General features: G+C 41.3%; 1 protein-coding gene across 6 annotated transcripts in view; it reads right to left on the bottom strand.

Annotated features, from left to right (window-relative positions):
- HDAC9 (histone deacetylase 9) overlaps window positions 1-25,618 on the bottom strand; it is a 416,231-nt gene that overhangs the window by 14,859 nt on the left and 375,754 nt on the right. For all 6 annotated transcript variants that reach the window (XM_038769288.1, XM_038769283.1, XM_038769296.1 and 3 more), the window contains 3 exons: window positions 19,307-19,429; window positions 13,629-13,839; window positions 12,205-12,422 (listed from right to left, as the gene is read on the bottom strand). In XM_038769288.1, the coding sequence (XP_038625216.1) occupies window positions 12,205-12,422; window positions 13,629-13,839; window positions 19,307-19,429 (552 nt within the window). The remainder of the gene's footprint in view (window positions 1-12,204; window positions 12,423-13,628; window positions 13,840-19,306; window positions 19,430-25,618) is intronic.

The following is a 25,618-nucleotide window of genomic DNA, read 5'->3' as shown; positions in this document are numbered from 1 at the left end:
TTCCCCAGCACTTAGAACAGTGCTCTGCACATAGTAAGTGCTTAATAAATGCCATTATTATTATTATTACAAGAAAATTGAGTTGGACACAGCCCCTGTCCCACACGGGGCTCACATTCTCAATCCCCATTTTACACTTGAGGTAAATGAGGCACAGAGAAGTGAAGTGACTGGCCCAAGGTCATATAGCATTTACAAGTGACGGAGCCAGAATTACAACCCATGTCCTTCTGTCTCCCAGGCCCGTGCGCTATTACACCATGCCGGCAAAGAAACAAGATAATCAGGTTGGACATAGTCCTTATCCCTCACAGTCTAAGTAGGAGGGAGTATATGTATTTAATCCCCATTTTACACATGAAGAAAGTGAGGAACAGGGACGTTAAGTGACTTGTTCAAAGTCACAAACCAGATAAGTGGTGGAGCTAGGATTAATAATAATAATAATAAGGGCATTTATTAAGCATTTACTATGTGCAAAGCACTGTTATAAGCACTGGGGAGGTTACAAGGTGATCAGGTTGTCCCACGTGGGGCTCACAGTCTTAATCCCCATTTTTACAGATGAGGTAACTGAGGCACAGGGAAGTTAAGTGACTTGCCCAAAGTCACACAGCTGACAAGTGATGGAGCCGGGATTTGAACCCATGATCTCTGATTCCAAAGCCTGGGCTCTTTCCACTGAGCCACACTGCTTACTGACACCCAGGCCCATGTTCTTGACAGTAGACCATGGCACTTCTATAATATTGCTTGATTCTCAAAGGGGGAACATTTGAGGAATGTTTGAGGAACATTTTGAGGAAAAGAAATTCTGGAAAGGGTAAACAAAAGATCCTTCTGGATCAGAGCAGTACTCTGATCTTCGGATTCTCACCTCTGGTCCTAGCTGTTGGCAGAGAACCCGACTGTACTCTGTCAAAAGTGGCCCAGTTTTCCATCATATTATTATTATTATGGTATTTGTTAAGCATTTACAATGTGCTAAGCACTGTTCTAAGTGCTGGGGTAGATACAGGATAATCAGGTTGTCACACGTGGGGCTTAGTTTTAATCCCCATTTTACAGATGAGGTAACTGAGGCACAGAGCTGTCAAGTGGCTAACCCAACGTCACACAGCAGATGAATGGCAGAACTAGGATTAGAACCCAAGTCCTCTGACTCCCAAGCCCATGCTCTTTCCATTAAGCCATGCTGCTTCCCTTCTAGAATCAGGAAGCACACCAAAGAGAGAACTAATCTGGATCCTTCACTGTGCCATTCACCCACCCCTTTTATATGCTTTGCAATGGCTCAGTGGAAAGAGCCTGGGCTTTGGAGTCAGAGGTCACGGTTCAAACCCCGGCTCTGTCAATTGCCAGCTGTGTGACTTTGGGCAAGCCATTTCACTTCTCTGTGCCTCAGTTACCACATCTGTAAAATGGGGATTAAGACTGTGAGCCCCCCGTGGGACAACCTGATCACCTTGTAACCTCCCCAGAGCTTAGAACAGCTCTTTGCACATAGTAAGCACTTAATAAATGCCATTACTACTATTACGGAGAGTGAAAGTCTCAATTAAACCCTAAAACCTTCATGAGGCCTTTCTTCTAAAATGAACATACTCTCCTAAATACAATCTTATTTATACTCAAATGGCTCTGAATATCTTTCAGGGAAATCTCCAGTCCTATGGTAGAGTCGGTGGGAGAGGAGGGATGGAAGGATGGGGAGGGGCTTGAACGAGAAGCATTTTAAGCCTTGGGCTGCCATTCCCAACTCTAAGTGGCTCTTAAGGAGCCCAGAGCAGAGTTGCTAACCTGGAGAGTTCCCCATGGTCACTGATGTGGGAACTGCCCTGTAACTCTGTGGGTCGAGCCCAGCCAAATCCTGCCTGGTAAATTAGAAATAGGGACCTGAGAAAGGCTAAGGGTGATTAACTGACTTGCCCAAATATGACACCATCAACAGTGGCTCTTAGATGTCCCAGTTTCTGAACTTGTGAGCTTCTGTGTGCAGTGCTTTTTCCATCAATGTTGTCTGTTTTAATGTGGAATTAGTGAAACACAGAAAGAGCTTTTTAAAAAAATTTAACTGTGGCCCAGAATATTCCTAAGATTATATGAACACTACTCAACAGAGATGATAAGTAGTGTGTTCTAATGGAAAGGACTAGGGCCTGGGAATAAGTAGGACCAGGATTCTAATTAACAATAATAATAATAATGATAATGGTATTCTGGCTCTGCCACTTGTCTGCTGTATGACCCTGGGCAATTCACTTCACTTTATCTTAGCCTCAGTTATTTCATCTGTAAAAAAGGGTATCGAGACTGTGAGCTCTATGTGGGACAGGGACTGTGTCTATTGTATCTACCCCAGCACTTAGTACAGTGCCTGGCACATAAGAAGCACTGAATAAATACCATGGTTAGTATTATTATTACAAAGATGGTTTACTTCTATTCTACGAGGCCATAGCTCCTGGGGATTGAAGTACTACCTGGTGATAAATTAAGGATTTGGGAAGAACCTTAACACTTCCAGAGTTTCTAGGGGCCCTTGTAGATCATTCCTACAAACAAGTAGTAATCTACTACAATCCCTCAAGTGGAGTGATAAATTCATCCACTTCTCGATGCTTTTAACTTTCTCCCAGGGCAATTTTAGGTCTCAGTACACTTTGGCTCATGAGTCTAAAACTTAGATGGGAATGCAGTTGTCTGGTTGGATTCTCTTAATTTCCAAGGCATCCTCACAGAGTTTTCAAGCTTTCGAGGGGCAAGGAATGTTTGCCTTTCTTCTACTGTACTCTACCAACAACATAGTACACAGCTTCCTGTTTAGGGGGTATACTCAGTAGACACCACTGATGATGATAAAGATTTTTTTTAAAGGTATCTGTTAAGTGTTTAGTATGTGTCAAGCATGTTTCTAAGCGATGGGGTAGACATAAGTTAATTAGTTTGGACACAGTCCCTGTCCCACTTCAGGCTCACAGTCTATATGGGGGGGGGGGAAACAGGAGAACTGGTGGACAGAGAAGTGGCTTGCCCAAGGACACAGTCCCTGTCCCACTTTGGGCTCACAGTCTAAGTACAGGGGAAAACAGGAGAACTGATGGACAGAGAAGTGGCTTGCCCAAGGTCACAGCAAGAAATTGGTAGAGCTGGGATTAGAACCCAGGTCCTCTGACTCCAGGCCCATCCTCTTCTATCTAGGCCCAGCGGCTTTTTAACAGGAGAGCACCGTACTGATGATTTTGTGGTAAACAGGCAAATAGTTGTGGCTTTCATTTGTAGCGATAAGGGCCTGAAAATCCAAATCCACCAAAGAAGAAACCATACATTTAAACACAGGTACAGGGGGTATCTATTATTCAGAGCAATATCTTTGGGCCAGGTTGATGGAGCTACAAGAAATTTTAGAAAAGAATAAAAAATATATGTCAAGAATCTGTAAAAGGTTGTCCATATCTTACAAGCTTGTGTGTGCAAAAGTGTTTCATAAGACTTTGGACAAAACGTTTCAAAGTATCTTTTTCATGGTTGGTTGGTGTTTAAATAGCAGATACAAATACTGACATCATACTACGTAAAGTATATATACTAATTGTAAGCTTCCTGATTGTGTTTATTGAACTTTCCCAAGTGTGTAATACAGTGCTCTACACAGAGTACGCTCTCAGTACAAGCTAATGATTGACCAATTAATTAAAAGCTAGGAATAGATGGGTAACCTACCTGAAGAAGGACAAATGCCCAGAAAACAGCTTCTCTGGATCCCTTCTAAATTACGCTTTGTTTGTATGTGTGTGGAGGATGAAGAAGTCAGGCACTGGGGGAACTCATGAGACAGGAAACAGGATCAAGAGTTTCATTATGGAGCAGAGCAGTTTACATTGTTCAGATGGTATTTTTTGAGCCCTTACTTTGTAGCAAGTGCTGAACTAAGCACTGGGGTAGATACAAGTTAAGCAGGTTGGATACAGTCCCTGTCCCACATGGGACTCACAGTCTAAGTAGGAGGGAGTATCATTTTATCCCCACTGTGACTTGTTCAAGGTCACACAGCAGACAAGTTGCAGAGTTGGAATTAGAACCCAGGTCCTCTGAGTCCCAGGGCATGCTCTTTCCACTAGACCACCCAGCTTCCCTCATGGGCCCAAGATTTATTTGGCTACACTAATCATTCTTTAGGAAGATTTAATTATGGCATTCCTTCAAATAAAGCCTTGTCAAGGTTGGGAAATGAGCAAATTATTTTGCTCTTTCTATCCCTTTGAAGTGCAGCAAGTTACCATCAGCCAAACCACTTACATGTTCGAGTTCCCTAGATATTTTCCTTTCCCTTGTTTCCTTACCTTATAGGCATGCCCATCTATTGTCCTTTTGTTCAAATAATAGACACAGACGCTCTAAGTGGATTAAGAGTCTGGAGTGAAAACTGAACACCAGACTCCCTTTCCTGGGCTCTGGTTATAAAAGCTGTATTGGAAAGTTCACTTACAATACACGTTATTCCACAGCAGTTGCCCTCCTTAGCCTTCCCAATATAACACTGATCAGATTTTATGCCTATATAATAGCAAACAGATGCTTCTAGGTGAATTGACTGTAAACTGATTCTACCAGGTAGGTGGTTCTACTCTTCCTAACGCTTAGTACAGTGCTCTGCACAGAGTGAGCAGTCAAATACTACTGATTAATTGACCGGATGATTGACTGGCCCTAAGTACTTACATTTGTCTTTGTTTACAACGAGGAAGCGATTATGTAGAAATGATACTTATCAAGTTTCAACGTCAATGCTTCCTCCAGATTCATCAGCCCTAAAACAGGAGTTTTGTTGTTCTGGAATTCAGAGCGACTTTTTGGTATCTGCTGTGATTAGAGTTTTCAGGTGACCTGCCATACATCTGTGGGGCAGAATGAAATTCTACAATGGAGAGTCCAGAGCAAGCAGGGAAAGAAATTGTCCGTTAGGCCAAAGTGAACCAAACCCAACAGCAGCAAGATTTATCGTGTAAAATGAAAGCCCATCTCAGGTTAGCTCTGGTTGTTTTCAAATGCAGGAATGAGGCATTTTCCACTGATCACTGAGGTGAATTGTCTGAATTTGAATTTGAGCAGGTATGTAAGGCTCATAGCAGAATCTACCAAGATCCTCAAAAAAATCATTGGTTCTCCCCTGTTATGTAAAAAGAGAAAAATGTGGATGACACCTCTCTGAAGATTTTAGAGGCGAATTTGAATGTTCAGGCCTGTGTTTTGCTGGGTGTGCCAAAAACACCATTGAATGCATCTTCTATTTGTTAAGAGTACCCGTGCCTTTTCCAGACTTATATTCCCTTCACAGCAGAGATGTAGCATGTCATAGTGGATAAGGCATGGGCTTGTGAGTCAGAAAGTCATGGGTTCTAATCCTGGCTTCACCACTTATCTGCTGGGTGACCCTGGGGAAGTCACTTCACTTCTCTGTGCCTTGGATACCTTAGCTCTAGAAAGGGGATTGAGACTGTGAGCCCCACATGGGATAGGGGCTGTGTCCAACTTGATTTGCTTGTATCCATCCCAGTGCTTAGTACTGTGCGTGGCACATAATAAGTGCTTAACAAATACCATCATTACACTTCATATTATTATTATTATTATCTGAGGATGTCTTCAACCCAAGGAAAAAGAAAGCTGACTCCTGATTGAACCCCTGTCTTTCCTGACATGATGGCTTCTGCTGCTTGTGGGGAATGGAATAGAAAGTTAAAGACATAATTTTCTACTCCCAGAAAATATAGAGAATGGTAAATCAATCAATCATATTTATTGATCACTTACTGTGTGCAGAGCACTGTACTAAGCGCCTGGGAAGTACAAGTTGGCAACATATACAGATGGTCCCTACCCAACAGTGGGCTCACAGTCTAGAATGGGGAGAACCCCATCTACGCAAGACTCTCTGCCTTCTCCCAGAACAGTTGACCAGAGTTTTTCTCCAGTTTTGAAGTCTCTACACTTTGGGACCGACCCCTAGATGAATGGAAACAGCAACTGAATATTACAAATAAAATAGCCACTTTATACCCTACTCCCAGTGTGTATAAAAGGGATATGTGAAGATTAGATAAGGAAAAGGAAAAAGACAAACCTTATCTGCCTGTCAAGGTGTCAAAGAAGTGTGCAGGGAGACAGCCTTCCTGACTGCCTAATCTTAAAAGTTTCAGAATATAGGGGCAAAACTAGTTCCGCCTGTTGCTCTTCCCATATTCCAATACCAGTGGCAATTGTCACACTGGCAGAGCTTCTGGGAGAATCAGGAATGTGGATTCTTGATGTCAGGGCCCTAACAAGATGAGGTTTCCAAAGTGTCCATGTCCTTAGGAACTGCAAAGAAAGAGTAAGGTGAAGGCACCCTCATCCCTAAAGTATAGCTGGATTAAGGACACGTAGAAATGCAGGAGTGGGGAAGAATAGGCTAGAGTGGAGAGGGAACGTTAAGCCCAGTGGGGATAAGCAGCAGCATGGCACAGTGGATAGAGCATGATTCTGGGAGTCAGAAGGTCCTGAGTTCTCATCTGAGCTCTGCCACTTGTCTGCTGTGTGACCTTGGACAAGTCATTTCCCTTTACCTTTATGGACCTTTCCCTGTAACATGGGGATTGAGGCTGTGAACCTCATGTTGGACAGGGACTATGTCCAACCTGATTTGTTTGTACCCACCCCAGCGCTTAGTACAGTGGCTGGCACTGTGGCTCAGTGTAAAGAGCCCGGGCTTTGGAGTCAGAGGTCACGGGTTCAAATCCTGACTCCACCAACTGTCAGCTGTGTGACTTTGGGCAAGTCACTTAACTTCTCTGTGCCTCAGACTGTGAGCCTGCTGTTGGGTAGGGACCGTCTCTATATGTTGCCAACTTGTACTTCCCAAGCGCTTAGTACAGTGCTCTGCACACAGTAAGCGCCTCAATAAATATGATTGAATGAATGAATAAAATGGGGATTAAAACTGTGAGCCTGCTGTGGGACAACCTGATCACCTTGTAACCTCCCCGGCACTTAAAACAGTGCTTTGCACATAGTAAGCACTTAACAAATACCATTATTATTATTATAGTGAGCATTGATAAATGGCATAATTATTATTATAAGAAGTAGACATGCATGGCTTATTGAGAAGAAGCATGACCCAGTGTAAACAGTATAGGCTTGGGAATCAGAGGACCTGGGTTCTAATCCAAAACTCTGCCAGGTGTCTGCTGTATGATCTTGGGCAAGTCACTTAATGTTTCCTTGTCTCAATTTCCTCACCTGTAAAATGCAGATTAAATCCTACTCCTTCTTACCTAGACCATGAGCCCCATATGGGGCAGGGTCAGAGTCCAATCTAATTATTTTGTATCCACCCCAGTGTTTAGAATATTGCTTGGCATACAGTATTTAAATACTATTATCATTATTATTACAAATAATGTCTTGGGAGGGACTTGAGTGAGAATGAATATCTGAGAGTGCTGGGACAGGAGAAAGTTCTTTGTATACTCTGGGGAGAAAGTCAGAATATTTGTATTTATGTTTATTGGGTCTTTACTGTGTGTGATATTTGAAGATAGAGATTACATCTTGGGATCCTCCCGCTGCCCCATGTTTGGCTTAACATGAAACTCAACACATTTTTGGGCGGAATTCTTGGTGGGTTCAAGGCTGGGATGGTCGGAGGGGTGTGGAGGAGCATATTTGGAGCACTGACCCTCTGATAGTGGCACTACTCCGTGTTTAAGTAATGCTCAATGATGGAAGCCCTCCTGGAGATTGTTATCTGGGTTGTGGTTTAGGTGATGTGTTGCAATCATGCAAATACAGTTGGAAGGAAAACCTCTATTGTCCTGGGAGTTCTTGAGGTTCAGCAGAGATACTGGAGGTTTAGACCCACTTATCTCAAACCCTACTTTGCCCATTCTAGGTTCTTGGCTCCACTGGGCCTGAGCAGCATCCCGGAAGATGAAAAGGGAAAAAGGGTGGTCTCTGCCCTGGCCCCGAGGTCTGCTATACACCTTGACAACAGATTTGCATCTTACTGTGAGTTTGATTTTACAATTTGCGAGACGGGGTGAATGCCTCACTCTAAATCCTGAACTGTTTTGGTTGGCTGTGGTTCAGAATTCAATTCTAGGTTCTGACCTTGAATTTGAAAGTTCCTAAAGGAATAAGATCCACATATCTGGGAGAGGGCCTCAATTTACGTTCACTCTGGTTTCACATCTGATTGTTTTTGGGCTCACAGGGAAAGTCCAAAACGGTCAGGAAACTAAAGGCAGACTAGGAAAATACTCAAGAAAAGATGCATGTGCTAATCTTGTTGCTTAAGCCTTAGGGATTCCCCTATTCCGGGTTTCAAGGTAACCTGGAGTTAAAGGCAAAAGAAAATGTTCATCTATGCTTTGGATGTTTGCATAAAAAAGCAGGAAATGTGTTAAGGTGCCGAATAATAAACCCCTGGCTTCCCTCCAGTCTGAAATTTTGCCAATACGCAATTCCATGAATAAGAGGAGGGAGAAGGACAGACATTAGTTATCCCAGAGAAGCAATAAGCAATCTCTTGTCTTAAATGCTCCAACAAACTCTTTCCTATAAAGTCCTTTCCCTGCGTTTGGAGGGAATCTTAGAAGCCTCTTAGGGCCTGCTTGTTCATTGTATATACCTTTCAGCTATGGAGAAAGACACACACACACACAAACACACTGACCCAGAGCAACAGTGTGAGTGAAAGACTGAGAGAAAGAGGGAGGGAGTGAGGGAGTGAGAGAGGGAGAAAGAAAGAGAGAAAGAGAGAGAGAGCACGCATGCACATGCACACTTCAAGTAACTTCCAAACATACTAAGCATCCAAGCTTAAAAGAGGCACCACTTGCAATACCCTTATCATACATTCTTACAATAATCAATCAATTGTATTGATTGAGCATTATTTTGTGCAGAGTGCTGTACTAAGCACTTGGGAGAGTACAATGTAATCAGAATGGTAGCCCCCTTCCCTGCCCACAAGAAGCTAACGGTCTAGAGGAGGTGACAGACAATACAAATCCATAGATTACAGATATGCACATAAGTGCTGTAGTGAAATAGTGAAACACCATCTTAGACTTTAATCACTCAAATACAAAAATCTGAAAATTGGAAAAAACTATTTTAACAGTGAACTGAGAGCCATTTTGTGATTTATGTCTGCTCAAAAATTCTTATATAAATTCCATTGCAATTTTAAATTTATATTCAATCGTATTTATCTTGACAAGAGGGCTGTCAGAAAAATTAGAAAGCAACAGAAAATATGTTTGCTGTGGATTTTAAAAACTGGCCCAAATCAGAGGTTCTGAATTCCTGGTTAATGAATGAGAGGTAAATAGCCTGATAAGGAACAGGTGCAGACCCAGGTGAGTTAACAATGACCTCCACTACAACTGCTGGATGGAAACAACTGGTCCAAAGTCCCCGATAAATTTAGAAAATTTTCTCCAAAGCATATATGGGTGCTTTGGCACTCGAGGTGTCTGTAATTCCTCAGATATTGCTTAATTGCAACATTGTAATAATTTAAAATATATCCTTTCATATATGATGGACAAAATAGCAAGGCTAAGCGTTACATTTAGACAACCGCATGTGATTCTGCTCCCTCCCTACCACACTTTCTTATAAACAAACACAAACAAATTAACAAGAATGAAAATGGGAAAGAGATGATGACAAAGTATTTGGAAATGCCTTTAAAAATGCCAGTGTTCTCATTTGTACTTGTCCTGCCTAAGAATACAATATCAATTTTGGCATATGTTATGTTAGGGACCATGACACAAAAATTCAGGGTAATTAATCTCTTAAAAATGACGAGATTAAAAACAGCAACGTTGTGGGATATTTTAGCACGTACAATTTGAATGCATCGAACAACTCTCGGTAATAAATCCTATGTCCAGGACTCATGACAGAAACAGTTCATGAAGAGGGTATTTTTTAGCAACGCTTTAGCCTTAGTGCCTATAAATCTTCCTACTTATCAGACGTATAAATCAGCATGGGTCACTATCCCAGGAGAAACTATGAAAGATAGCCTTTTGCATTTTTAAAGTTCTATTGGAACACGTTGGAATAGGATGAAGCTCAGCCTTCTTCCTAAAGAAAATGTTCTCTTTTCCTTTGAACACTGGAGGGCAGGTGGAATTTTTCCCAACCTGGAGCCTCCACTATGCGCATATTCCATTTTGATTAAACATATGGAATGCATCCTGCAAGGGAAACCAACTGGAGTCCTGGTTGAGTAATCTAAACACCCAAGCTGAGAGGGGTTAACATGCATGGATCAGCGCTAAACTTTGAAGTTTTCTGGGCTTCATTTTTCCTAATTAAGACAAGATTTCATAACCAAACCACTGTACAAACTATGAATTTGGAGTATGAGTTTGTTTCTAATTTGGTTGAGAATTCTGAGCAGATTCCAAGCAATCAGCACCACATGGCCGAAGTTGAATGATAACGTGAGCTTCACCCAACTCTTCAAGGCATCTTCGTTTCTCCCTTGAGACTGGAGTTTGCATCCACCCGTTTGATAATGTTCAAGTCTGATGCAAACAAGTAAGGATGCTCTGAAGTTAACATATCAAAGGGACCTGAAACAGGGTCACAAAATAACGATGGATAATATTCGTTCTAAGACAAAAGTTGGATCTATAGTACCAAGAAACGATTAGTGGGACATGTAAAGGAAAAATATTTCACTGACACTCTTCATTCTGATTTGACTCTAGGATGGACTGCATCAACTCCAACCCATTTTCACAAGACATTAACGGAAATACCATTTCTAATGACAACATAAACTTGAAAAAAATTATACTGCCAGTTTCAACCTGTAAACAGAAAGGGTTATAAGGTCCTGGACTTAGTCTTCCAGGCAGTAAATTTTATGAAAACTCATATATCTGATAGACCACTTCTTTCTCCACCTTCAAAGGCATTCTAAAAGCACATCTTCCAAGCAAAACACTTAGAAAAGTGCTTGACATAAAGTCCTTAATGTCATAATAAAAATAATGATAATAACAATAATAATATGTTATGGACAGAGAGTATATCTGCTAATTCTGTGGTATTATACTCTCCTAAGCTCTCAGTACAGTGTTCTGCACAAAGTAAGCACTCAACAAACACTGACTGATGGATTGACTTGTTAAGTGCTACGTGTCAGGTTCTGTACAGATGTTAAAGTAAATTAGAGATAGAAAGAATTATGTAAGGCTGCAAGGGTGCTGACTGCCTTAGAATTTATACAGTGTCAAATACAGTTTCCTGTAGAAAAAAAGATAATCAGCTCACACATGGGCTTGCAGTCTAAAAGGGAGGGAGAACAGGTACTGAAACCACATTTTTCAGATAAAGGAACCGAAGACTTGTCACACAGCGACAAGTGGCTGAGCCAGGATTAAAACTCAGGTTCTCTCCCATGCCCGGGCTCTTTCCACTAGGTCACACTGCTTCTCTTTTAGAGGGCCTTCCCCTATTAATTTCTTTAGGCAGTCACCCCTCTAGACTGTAAGCTCATTGTGGGCAGGGAATGTCACTGTTTATTGCTGTATTGTACTATCCCAACCTCTTAGTACAGCGCTCTGCACACAGTAAGTACTCAATAAATACGACAATAAATGAATTTCTAATCTGCCCAAAACTTTCACTTCAGCACTTGCACACTGCATAAATTCAAAGGCAGTCAAAACCCTTACAGCCTTACATAATTCTTTCTACCTTTAATTTACTTTAACATCTGTCTCCACCACTAGATTTTAAGCTCCATGTATATAGATGTAATAATAATAATAATAATAATAATAATAATAATAGCGTTTATTAAGTGCTTACTACATGCAAAGCACTGTTCTAAGTGCTGGGGAGATTACAAGGCGATCAGGTTGTCCCGCGGGGGGCTCACAGTCTTAATCCCCATTTTACAGATGAGGTAACTGAGGCCCAGAGAAGTTAAGTGACTTGCCCGAAGTCACACTGCTGACAATTGGTGGAGACAGGATTTGAGCCCATGACCTCTGACTCCAAAGCCCAGGCTCTTTCCAATGAGCCAAGCTGCTTCTCATATGAAGATTCATACTTTTCATGTTCTTCACACAAAATCAAGCGGATATTCACGCTGACCTAAATATGTGGGATGTGGTTTGGGAAACTCACTTTGTTCATGTGGATCTGCTGCTGGTACTGCTTCTGCTTCTCCAAGAACTGCTGGTGCTGTTGCTGAATGACCAGCTGCGCCAACGTGCTCTGAGGCAAAGGGGCAGACTGGGTTCGATTTAGCGGTCGGTGGCGGGGCAACTTGTGAGCTGCGCGGATGCCGGGTGAGACCCTCTCCTTCGCTGCCAGGGGAGACTGAGGATGGAGGGGAACACCACCTGGAAGACAATGGCGTGTCGCTCAGGAAACCAGAACTGGAGGAGTGGAAGTGAAAAACGGAAGACGGATGGGGCGATGGCTGGCTTAAGGGAGGGAGAGAGTTGCTATGTGTGGATCATGTGCCTCATCATTCATTCATTCATTCAATCGTATTTATTGAGCACTTACTGTGTGCAGAGGACTGTACTAAGCACTTGGGAAGTATAAGTTGGCAACATATAGAGACGGTCCCTACCCAACAGTGGGCTCACAGTATAGAAGAGGGAGACAGAGAACAAAACAAAACATATTAACAAAATAAAATAAATAGAATAAATATGTACAAGTAAAATAAATAGAGTAATAAATTCGTACAAACATATATACATATATACAGGTGCTGTGGGGAGGGGAAGGAGGTAAGGCGGGGGGAGGGGGAGGAGGGGGAGGAGGGGGAGAGGAAGAAGTGGGCTCAGTCTGGGAAGGCCTCCTGGAGGAGGTGAGCTCTCAGTAGGGCTTTGAAGGGAGGAAGAGAGCTAGCTTAGCGGATGTGCGGAGGGAGGGCATTCCGGGCCAGGGGGAGGACGTGGGCTGGGGGTCGATGGCGGGACAGGTGAGAACGAGGTACAGTGAGAAGGTTAGAGACAAGGGTTGTAATTGGATCTGTTTGTAATCTGTAGTTCAGGGGAAAGAATATGAGAACTCTTGTCCAAAAAAGCCGGTCAACAAAATGCCCAAACTAGACTGTAAGCTAATTGTCGGCAGTGCTTAGAACAGTGCTTTGCACATAGTAAGCACTTAATAAATGCCATCATTAAGCAGGGAATTTGTTCATTTATTGTTAATACTGTACTCTCCCAAGTGCTTAGTACAGTGCTTTGCACATGGTAAGCACTCAAATACGACTGAATGAATGAATATGTTGCCAACTTGTACTTCCCAAGCGCTTAGTACAGTGCTCTGCACCCAGTAAGCACTCAATAAATACGTTGAATGAATGAATGAATACTATGAATCTTTACTTGTGTGTCTTCTAGACTGTAAGCTCGTTATGAGCAGGTCACACATCTGCTACTTCTGTTGTACTGTACTCTCCCAAGCACTTGGTATAGTGCTCTGCATATAGTAAGAGCTCAATAAATATGACTGATTGATTGTCACAGGAACTGGTTGTCACCGAGTTGGCCAGACAAAGCCCAAACCCTACCACGCCATTGCTCGGTTACCTGACACAAGAAGCTTTTGCTGCCTCATTTGCTCTTTAAGCAACAAGTGTTGCAGCAGAGCCTGGTGGCTGCTATTGGGTTTCCCCTCCAAAGCAACATGGGAATGGCCAGTGGAAGCTGAGGTCCCTCCGCCAAACTGCCCCGGAAGGGTCACTCCTTGCCTCAGTGTCTGGGATTCGCTCTTCTGTTTTTCTTTGAGGGTAGAGGAAGCCTGTTTTGAGAAATAACAAAGATGCATAATCCCCCTTCATCCAATCAATCCACTTGCTTTGTGAGATGTAAGATCAGTTTGTGATGCTGTCATTTTCCAAAAGAGTACGTGTAGCCTAATGGAAAGAGCATGGGTCTGGCAGCTGGAGAATTTGCGTCCTAATCCTGGCTCTGTGAAGTTTGGCAAGCCACAACATCTGTGTGCCTCAGTTTCTCTCATCTGTAAAAATCGGGATTCAATACCTATTCAAGAAGCAGCGCGGCCCAGTGGAAAAAGCCCGGGCTTTGGAGTCAGAGGTCACGGGTTCAAATCCCAGCTCTGCCACTTGTCAGCTGTGTGACTTTGGGCAAGTCACTTAACTTCTCTGGGCCTCAGTTCCCTCATCTGTAAAATGGGGATGAAGACTGTGAGCCCCCTGTGGGACCACCTGATCACCTTGTATGCTCCCCAGTGCTTGGAACAGTGCTTTGCACATAGCAAGCGTTCAATAAATGCCATTATTATTATTATTCTCTCTCCTATTTAGACTGAGTCCTGCGTGCAACATGGATTGTGTCCAACCTGATTATCTTTTATCTACCCCAGGGCTTGGTAAAGCATTCGGCCCAGTGTAAGTGCTTAAATACCTCAATTTTTATTATTACCTACTCCTATGTCTGTTGAGGAAAAGCAGACAAGAGCTTGTTCGTTAAACTTAACTGAATGAAAAACAGGATTAGAGCCACTTAGAAAAATTCCATCCTAGGTGTCAGGGTATTGAGTTCAAAGTCAAAAGGTTATTTTTTGAATATGCTTTGCACACTTTGGAAGAATGACAACTACTGACCAAAGAAATGATAACGCTCAACTCTGAAGGTGATTTAGACCTTTTGAACTCTTTGAAAAATAAAAAAAAAATGTTTTCAATATCTGGATTTAATTTTTACAACTAATTAAATACGTTATTCCAGAGACAAAAGAGCAGGAAGTGTATAAACACAACACTTATCCGAGCTCAGTCTGAGCTCAATAAAATGCCCAAGAGTTAGAATTTTCACACGTGACAACTCATTGAAATCTCTGATTTTTCAAAGAGTTGGTTGATTAATCAAACCCAATTCTGATTTTTTTTTTTTTACATCTTAGGTGTGGTTTGATAGCATGGATAAGAAAATGACACATACAATGACAATAGGTGGTAAAACTGAATTAAAAAAAAATATTAGTCTAATTTTTATTGAGACTACAGCTCCAGATTTTATGAACACTGATTGGTTTCCAGATTACTTGTTAAGTGAATTTGCCTTTCACTGAAATTTAGAAATCAAGTAAAATATTGTAGTGAAGTCTAAAAACCAGAGGAAGATATTAGTATCAATTAAGCATTTTATTGAAGCATTTCCAAATATGTGGGTCAAATTATGTTGCTATAAAGACACTGAATAATGCAACACCTTGCATTTGAATTTGTTACACTATTTATTTATTGTTACTCTATTTATTTATTTATTTATTTTACTTGTACATATCTATTCTATTTATTTTATTAGTATGTTTGGTTTTGTTCTCTGTCTCCCCCTTTTAGACTGTGAGCCCACTGTTGGGTAGGGACTGTCTCTATATGTTGCCAACTTGTACTTCCCAAGTGCTTAGTACAGTGCTCTGCACACAGTAAGCGCTCAATAAATACGATTGATGATGATGATAATGATGAATAGTACCTTTATTGCCCATTGCTCATATCATTTCACATGGTTGAAATCTGTGAGAGAGCGAAGTGCTGAAATATGGTTACCATTTAACAGAGGTAGGGAAAAATGGGCATTAAAATGAACCAGCCATTCAGGGATTCCACACCCTAGCTCCCTGCAACCCTGCTCAAACTTCTGAGGTATCAGCTCTTACCTCCACAAAAGTGAATGATTTTGAGGTACAATTCCCACCACTCCACAGAGCTGAACGATTGTGAAGAGTATGCCCCTCCCCTCCACAAAAGTGAGTAGTGGATGCAGCAGACCTGCTTTCGATATTTAGACATGTTAGGGATTCAGTTGTATTGGATTGGGGAGAGTGGAAATAAGGAAAATGGGCCACTGTATGTGAAATTGTTAATTTCTATGAATGTGTTTCCCATTCCCGAGCCTTACCCCTCCAGGACTGTAAATTCCATGTAAGCAGAGCCTATATAAATTACATTTATTTTGCATATTCCTAATTGCCAGGTAAAATGCTAAGTACAAAGTAAATACTCTAATAATTATAATAATAATAATAATAGTGAAATGTTTGATTTATGGCATATTTCCAACTTGTACTTCCCAAGCGCTTAGTACAGTGCTCTGCACACAGTAAGCGCTCAATAAATATGATTGATTGATTGATACTCCACCATTATATTTTATTTTGTTGGTATGTTTGGTTCTGTTCTCTGTCTCCCTCTTTTAGACTGTGAGCCCACTGTTGGGTAGGGACTGTCTCTATGTGTTGCCAATTTGTACTTCCCAAGCGCTTAGTACAGTGCTCTGCACATAGTAAGCGCTCAATAAATACGATTGATTGATTGATTGATTATATCAGCCTCCTTCTTGATAGGATGACATGAATGTCACATACAACCCAGGTAAAGATTTTAAAATTCATATGTATTTGACTCCTCTTCCCAAAGTGAAGATCTTGTCAAACTACACTGGCCTACTCCACTGATTACAACAACTTACATTTCCTTTAAATAATGAAGTGTCCTGTATTTTCCTTATTATTTATAAGAAGGTTTGTTCATTTGAAAGACAAAATACATCCCAAATATGCCAGTGGCCACAATTACTGTATTGATGCCTGTCTGTTTTGTTTTGTTGTCTGTCTCCCCCTTCTAGACTGTGAGCCCGTTGTTGGGTAGGGACCGTCTCTATATGTTGCCGATTTGTACTTCCCAAGCGCTTAGTACAGTGCTCTGCACACAGTAAGTGCTCAATAAATATGATTGAGTGAATGAATGACCAAAGGTTTGTGTGGAGTGCCTTAAAGTAGACGAAATCAAAATTCTTTCATAGTACGTTACAAGGCGTTTGTACAAAATGTATGAATGTGTCAGTCATCAGGAGAGACATTTTAAAAGAGAGGAATGATTATTCATAAATGGTATATTTTGGAAAATTCCCCACTATTACTTAGGCTCAGTTTCATTCTCTAATTCTCTTAACAAGGAGCATTTGCTTACAAATGTTCGATGCAAGGTTTCCAGGGAACTTATTTAGGGCTTTCAATTTTTTTTTTTGCTTTTCAAAGTTTTTTTTTTTTTTTACTCGTATTTATAAACCCATGTTTTGTAGTTCTGCAGTTTTATATAGGTAGGGAACGTGCCAATTTATTTTGTACTTCCCAGGAGAACAAGTACACTATCCCTAACCAAATGGATGTTCAATAAATGCTATTACTACTACTACGGACCAGTTTTACTTTAGAAGCATATAAGGTGTTCAGCTATGATGTAATTTGTGTAAATATTACCCCCATGGTGAAACTATACATGGTGAGGTGCAAGACAGAATGTAACACTGTAACAACCAAAACAATATTATGTTCAAACACTGAAAATCAAACTGCAAAAATATTACTTTTCTAACTTTTTATTGGCTACTCACAAGTACTACTATCTGCTAACCACCTGTCATCTTTTTTGTTTGCAGTTATTAAATATACCTCACTTCTGAATTCAAATACACCCTATTTTATTTATTAACTTTAAAATGGCATTGAAAATATTCTACGTTCCTAGTGGCAGACTTGTCCTAATAATGATAATTAATAATTACTGTGGTATTCTTAAAGCACTTACCCTGTGCCAAGCACTGTACTGAGCGCTGGGGCAGATACATGATAATCAGGTCCCAAATGGGGCTCACAGACTAAGTAAGAGGGAGACCAGGCATTGGATCCCCATTTTGCTTACAAGGGAAGTGAGATGAAGAGAAGTTAAGTGATTTGCCTCAGGTCACACAGCAGGCAAGCAGAAGAACAGGGATCAGAATCCAGATCCTATGATTCCTAAACCGATGCTCCTTCCACTGTGCCCCACTGCCTCACATCTGCTTCTTGTCTTTGGGTTCAAAGATGACCCTTCCAGCAGCAGTAAGACTCTGCATCAATGTGAGTGTCACGGTTGAGCACAACCCAGGCCCGTGTTCTTTTCATCACATCAAGCGTCTCCTCAATATCAATACCAGTACTGTGATAATCCCAAACCTGGACCAGTCTATGTGGTCCAAGTGGCCTCATACTTTCTGGGTGACGAATTCTCAACATTATGCAGTGTCCCAGTCAGAGAGGATATGATTAAGCGCTTAGTACAGTGCTCTGCACACAATAAGTGCTCAATAAATACGATTGATGATTGATGATTAAAAGACTTGGGTGGAAAAAGTTAAAGACACACTCTGTCCCACACCAGGAAAGAAAATAGGAATGGGAGATCTCGGGTATCTCAAAGTCCCCTTTTCTGGGTCAGGCAAATATAAGAGAAATGCCTTAGTCTGCATACCCCCCTCCTTTTAAACTGGATCCCATTCTGTTTGACAATACTTTGGAAATTGGAAGTGTGAGTCTCTCTCAATTATAGCGTACAATCAAATTCAAAATAAATATCTCCAAACCATTGATGCTGTCCGCCTGGAAAATATTCTAATACTGTATCCAGTTGCGAAAATTTATAGCCTTTCTCTGCTTCTTAATGGGATTACCTGTCTTTAACCCGTTGGCTGGTTAACATAAGGACAATTTGCTCCTTTCACTTTTGTCACAATTTAGCAAGAGTGGATTCAAATAGTTCATGCCAGAAAGGCGCAGGCAAAGATTTTGTCAAGAAACTTACAACCTCCTTCCCTGTGTCTTCCAAGCAGATGTACGCTTGAACTGTGGTTTGCTTGCACGTAATCCTTACATTACATGTACCCTGGATAGATTTGGGCTCAAAGCAGACTTGACATTGTAAAAATTAGCTTCTGGAAATATTCTAGATCCCATGCAGAAGAGACCATTTTCACCAGCAAGAGGAGAGACTGTTTTCCATCCCGTGGGACTTTTCCAAATTCTAGGGATTCTGAAATTGAGCTCAGAACTGAGTCACTTAGAAGCAGCATGGCCTAGCTGATAGAGCATGCATCTGGGAGTCAGAGGAACCTGGGTTCTAATTTCACTCCACCACTTGTCTGCTGTGTTACCTGGGGCAAGTCACAACTTCTCTGGGCCTCAGTTACCTCATCTGTAAAATGGAGGTTATGACTGTGAACCCCATGTGGGAAACAGACTGTGTCCAACCTGATTAGCTTGTATCTACCCCAGTGCCTGACACATAGTAAACACTTAACAAACACTGTTAAAAATAAAACTGAAATCGACCCTCAACATGGAGAAGCACTTATTCACAACTTCCACATGTATAGATCCCCCCGATAATGTCCCCTATAGAAATACCCACTGCTAGATGACTTACATTGAGCTGGGAGGGCACTGTAGGAAGTCCCAAAGTAATATTAGGCAAAGAAGGGGAGGTGTATAGGCTCAGTAGGTTCATGGATTCTTCATGAATCAGAATACGCTGTTGGGAAACCATTGGCTGCAATAGAATTTTTCAGATGTTAAAAAAAAATCAACAGTAAATGAGGACCCTTCCATTTCCTTGCTGTGAAAACATACTAAAGTTCAGTTAGGGTTCCTATCTTGAAGTCTCAAAATGCTGGGAAGCAAAGATTAATGTCTTTCTATGATTCTGAAAATCCTGCCTCGGAAGACCTCAATCTTCTATAGCTTTGGGATCATGGAGTTCAATCTAGATGCAGATAGAACCCAAATTCCTAAAGGCTCCTAAACTTGGAATGTGTCCCCTGGCAACCCAACCAAGCCTCAACAATAACTATTCCCGAGAGGAAAACCACCATTTATAGAGAGAAGTAACACAAAAACATTATCAGGATAATGGATGCAACTAACGTATCTGTGCACATCACCTTAATATCAAAAATGGAATAATCAACTTGTGGAGGCAATCCTATAGTGTGTGTGTGTCTCTTTCTATGTCTCTCTCTCTCTCCCCCCACTCCCTCTCTCAAAAAAAAAAAAAAAAAAAAAAAAAAATATATATATATATATATGTATATATAGGAGAAGCAGCGTGGCTCAGTGGAAAGAGCCCGGGCTTTGGAGTCAGAGGTCATGGGTTCAAATCCTGGCTCTGCCAATTGTCAGCTGTGTGACTTTGGGCAAATCACTTCACATCTTTGTGCCTCAGTTACATCATCTGTAAAATGGGGATTAAGACTGTGAGCCCCCCGTGGGACAACCTGATCACCTTGCAACTTCCCCAGCACTTAGAACAGTACTTTGCACATAGTAAGCACTTAATAAATGCCAACATTATTATTATTTTATATCTATCTATCTATATATAGATAGAGATAGAGATGCAAATAAACACATAGCTATATACTGTCCTTTGTATTAGAAGACACCATTGCCAATTTCACCCATGAGTTGCATGTGTGGCTGAAGGCCAATGTAGGCCCTACAGACTCGGATATATCATGTATATAAAAAGTTTGTCTTCCATTATGTTGTCATGCTTTTTCTTTTACCTTCCAGACTTTCATTTCAGTTTCACTGCTTCGATTGCCATTCAATTTCTATTTTAGTCATAATAACCCCTAACCCTATTGTATTAGCTCTGATGTTTTAGGCTCTTCAGAGTTTTATGCACTAAGCACTATAGCCTAGGGAAAAAAAAATGGACTTGGGAGTCAAAGACCTGGGTTCTTATTCCAACACTGCAACCTGCCTGCTGTGAGACACTGGGCAACACACAGTGCCCCTGTTTCCTCTACTGTAAAATGGGGATTTTTGTTCTCCTTCCTACTCAGGCAGTGAGCCCCATGAGGGACAGGGATCGGGTCTGACAAAATTAACTTGCATCTACCTCAGTGCTGAGAGCAGTGCTTGACACATAGTATCTGCTTAACAAAATATTATTATTATTGATACTAATTTGGGATAAATTTTGAGGATAGGCTGAAGCTAATTCTAACAGAAAATTCTGTTAGAAAACATATCTAACAACCCACTTCATGAGCATTTATAAAATTAGTGCTTAGTACAGTGCTCTGCACACCATAATCACTCAATAAATACCATCGGCTGATTGATAAAACAGACTGGGCTTTCACTGTGTCATTTTTAAATATCACTCAGATGGAAACCAAAGAAACTGACATAAAGTTCACAACTCCCTCTACCACTATAGCTTCTTTCTAAAGCAATGCCGTGAATGTTACTGTTTCTCAGGGCTTGTTGCAACAAGAATCTTTCTGAAACCACCGGCTGAAGTTGTGTTTTTCCACATGCGGCCTAGTATGGTTCCTTGAATTACATTTTCTGTTTAACTCTTGCTTCCCTCCTAGAAATTATACACAATAAGAGTTACAAAGGTCTTATTAGACATAGGAACTCTGGCAGGATATGGTCCCCAAGGGAACAACATCCCTGAAAAAGAATACCCCATGTAACAGTAAGACACAGTGACTGCTTTCTTCCCAAACAAAAAGCATATGGGACTCCAATAATAGACCACCTCCAAGAGGGATACTGCACACACGGGCTTTGGCTAAAGTAAATATAATAACCTGTCAAGCATGTTGTGGGGAGCTGTAGATTTTCTCCTGAACAAACCTGGGATATCAATTAACTGGGAAAAAATCTCTTGTGCTAATACAACGCAACTTCAGACTGTCACCGAAGAGTGATGCAGCACAAAAACACAGGATGTTATTCCAAAACATAACCTTGCCCATACAGTTTGTTTGGAGATGAGACCCATCCTAGAGACAATAACAGCAGAAGACTTGTTATGTAATTTTCTCTTGGTACCTTGGGAACCTTAAAGGATATTGGGGTTAAAAAAAAAAAAAAAAAGAAAAGAGTGCTGCTTTCTGGAACACAATGTCCAAAAATAAAATAATCCAGCTTTACTCACATTCTTCATAATTATTACTTTTTTGTGGTCCCAGCAGCTCTACAGTGATTTGGTGCTATTTTACCATTTACATTCATGCATTCTATCATATTTATTCATTCATTCAATCGTATTTATTGAGCACTTACTGTGTGCAGAACACTGTACTAAGCGCTTGGGAGAGTACAATAATAATAATAATAATGATGGTATTTGTTATGTGCTTACTTTGTGCTGAGCACTGTTCCAAGCACAGGGGTAGATACAAGGTAATCAGGTTGTCCCATATGAGGCTCAAAGTCTTAATCTCTACAAAAACCTCCACATTCCCTGCCCACAAATTGTGTATGGATTGAAAATGCTAGAGCAATTTAAAGTACAATCACAAGACTCTTTTCAGGAGATCGTTCGAGGCAACATCTTATCTGCCTTTCTTCAATGACTGTGGACAAAATGATAAGTGGAAAGTAGACGCAGAAACAAAGCACATCATAACCAACTGCCCTGGTCTTACAATTCATTCGTATTCACTCTGAGCATCATCCTGGGTGCCGCAACTGTTACGTCTCTTTTTAACTACATAAAAAGACCTCAGAATTATATATTTCAGATAAAGACCTGGTATTGGCTGAGGATAGCTCCGACCTGGAAATCAACAGCTGGTTTGGTGATAGTAGGGACTAGGGCATCACATGAGAAGCAATGAGGCTACAAGAAGCAGATTGGCTTAGTAAATACAGCACAGGCCTGGGAGTTCGCAGGTCAAGGGTTCTAATCCTGGCTCCATCACTAGTCTGCTGTGTGACCTTGGGCAAGTCATTCATTCATTCAATTGTATTTATTGAGCGCTTACTGTGCGCACAGCACTGTACTAAGTGCTTGGGAAGTACAAGTTGGCAACATATAGAGATGGTCCCTACCCAACAGCGGGCTCACAGTCTAGAAGGGGGAGACAGACAACAAAACAAAACATGTTAACAAAATTAGAGTAATAAATATGTACAAACATATATACATATATACAGGTGCTGTGGCGGTGGGGGGGAAGGAGGTAAGGCGGGGGGAATGGGGAGGGGGAGGAAAGTCACTTCACTTCATCATATGTAAAATGGGGATTGAGAATGTGAGTCTCACAAGGGATACAGACCGAGTCCAACCCGATTTGCTTGTTTCCACCCCAGCTCTTAGCATGGTGCCTAGCATAGTAAGTGCTTAAAAAATACCACTATTATTATTATCACTATTATTATATTATAATTATTATATGATTTTATTTTATTATGTATTCTATATATTATAATATATTAGATTATGATATTATCACTATTATTATTAGAGAAGCAGCATGGCTCAGTGGAAACAGCACGGGCTTTGGAGTCAGAGGTCATGGGTTCAAATCCCGGCTCCACCAAGTGTCAGCTGTGTGACTTTGGGTAAGTCACGTAACTTCTCTGTGCCTGTTACCTCATCTGTAAAATGGGGACGACGACTGTGAGCCCCCCATGGGACAACCTCATCACCTTGTAACCTCCCCAGTGCTTAGAACAGTGCTTTGCACATAGTAAGTGCTTAATAAATGCCGTCATTATTATCATCACTACTATTAAAGCCACCCCTCTTAACTGATCCTTTTCTGTAAGCTCGTTGCAGGATGGGAATGTGTCTACCAAATCTGTTCTTTGTAATAATAATAATAATGATGACCTTTATTAAGCGCTTACTATGTGCAAAGCACTGTTCTAAGTGCTGGGGAGGTTACAAGCTGATCAGGTTGTCCCACAGGGGCTCTCTGTATTAACCCCCATTTTACAGTTGAGGTAACTGAGGCCCAGAGAAGTTGTATGACTTGCCCAAGGTCACATAGCTGACAATTGGAGGAGCTGAGATTTGAACCCATGACCTCTGACTGCAAAGCCCATGCTCTTTCCACTGAGCCATGCTGCTTCTCTCAAGAAGCATGAGTAATTTTGTACTCACCCAAGCACTTAGTACAGGGCTCTGAACCTAGTAAGCTCTCAATAAATATGACTGATTGACTGATGGATCTAGCATCCTTGTGCGGGTGGCTAGAGAAGCAGGACGGCCGAGTGGCAGGAGCAGGGGCTTCGGAGTCAGAAGTTGTGGGTTCTAATCCCAGCTCTGCCACTTGTCTGCTGTGTGACTTTGAGCAAGTCACTTAACCTCTCTGTGCCTCAGTTACTTCATCTGTAATGGGGATTAAGACTGTTAGCCCCACATGGGACAATCTGATTACCTTGTATCTACCCCAGCATTTAGAACAGTGCTTGGCACATAGTAAGCACTTAACAAATGAGAAGCAGTGTGGTCTAGTGGGCAGAGCGGCTCAGTGGAAAGAGCTTGGGCTTTGGAGTCAGAGGTCATGGGTTCAAATCCCAGCCCGTCATCTGTGTGACTTTGGGCAAGTCACTTAACTTCTCTGGGCCTGTTACCTCATCTGTAAAATGGGGATTAAGACTGTGAGCCCTCCGTGGGACAGCCTGATCACCTTGTAACCTCCCCAGCACTTAGAACAGTGCTTTGCCCATAGTAAGCACTCAATAAATGCCATTTTCATCAGACTGTGAGCCCACTGTTGGGTAGGGACCGTCTCTATATGTTGCCAACTTGTACCTCCCAAGTGCTTAGTACAGTGCTCTGCACACAGTAAGTGCTCAATAAACACGATTGAATGAATGAACAAATACTATAATCATTATAATTATTACTACCATCGCATTAATCCCCTCCTCCATTAAAATAGCAGAAAGATGGTCTGTGTATTCCTATGCTGAAAAATCCTACCTCCTCTCCCCATCACACAACCTGGCATCTGCTAAGAAATCCCAGTTTATATGAATTTACTTTCCATCCTCTCCTTCATTTTAATCTATGCTCACATGCATAGTTCCTTCTCTTTCAAGTAGTCAAGATGCCAGTTCCCATAGCTTCGACTCTTGCATAGTGATTCATACTCATATTTTCATCTTGTTTGCCATTTCAGTATACATTTTAGGTTTAAATATGATCTTTCATGGTTTTGGGCAGAGCAGCTTTTGGGATGTTGAGATGCTTGTGATGGCACAACTGTGTAACACTGTGGTCTAAAGAAGAGTATCTCAAAAGTAAATAGCACAATCTCCACATGAGAAAGCTGTTAAGTGCTGTAAGTTTAGCCAGAGAAAGTGGCAAGAGATCAGTTTCAATTACAATCCTCAAAATAACTCTCTAAAAATATACCAAACACAAACTCATGCCTAATCCTTTCTCCTCAGGGTAGGATATTCACAAAGAATGACATTTGAAAGGTATGGAGCAAAGCTAGAGAATAACCTACTAGGGGAAAAGAAAACTAAGTAACAAATTTTATCTCCAGACAGATTTGCTCTAATAGAATTAACCCAGAAAGGGAAGCCGAGATGCCCTGGGCTTTAGTCTCTGTCTCCTTTGGTCACGAGTAAGTGACACCACCACCTAGCCCAATTTTCCCCAAACATGAAATGAGAATAACAGAATCGGTGGGATATTTAATATTTAGCTATTGCTTTTGGTGTGAACAACCTGACTTTCTAGATGCCTGTTAATACAGCACAGAATGTCAGAGGGCTTTTCCTAAAGAGCTTTTCCTAAAGAAAATGAGAAACACTAGACAATGTATGGAAGCAGCTTGGCATAATGGAATTAGGACGGCCCTGGGAGTCAGGGGTCCTGGATTCTAATCCCAGCTCCGGCACTTATCTGCTGTGTGACCTTGGGCATGTTACTTAACTCATCCCTCTTTCAATTATCTCATCTGTAAAATGGGAA

The sequence above is a fragment of the Tachyglossus aculeatus genome, chromosome 2 (assembly GCF_015852505.1).
Source record: "Tachyglossus aculeatus isolate mTacAcu1 chromosome 2, mTacAcu1.pri, whole genome shotgun sequence".
Classification (NCBI taxonomy): Eukaryota; Metazoa; Chordata; class Mammalia; order Monotremata; family Tachyglossidae; genus Tachyglossus; species Tachyglossus aculeatus.
Note: the sequence above shows the minus strand (reverse complement) of the source record. Positions and strands in the feature narration are given on the sequence as shown.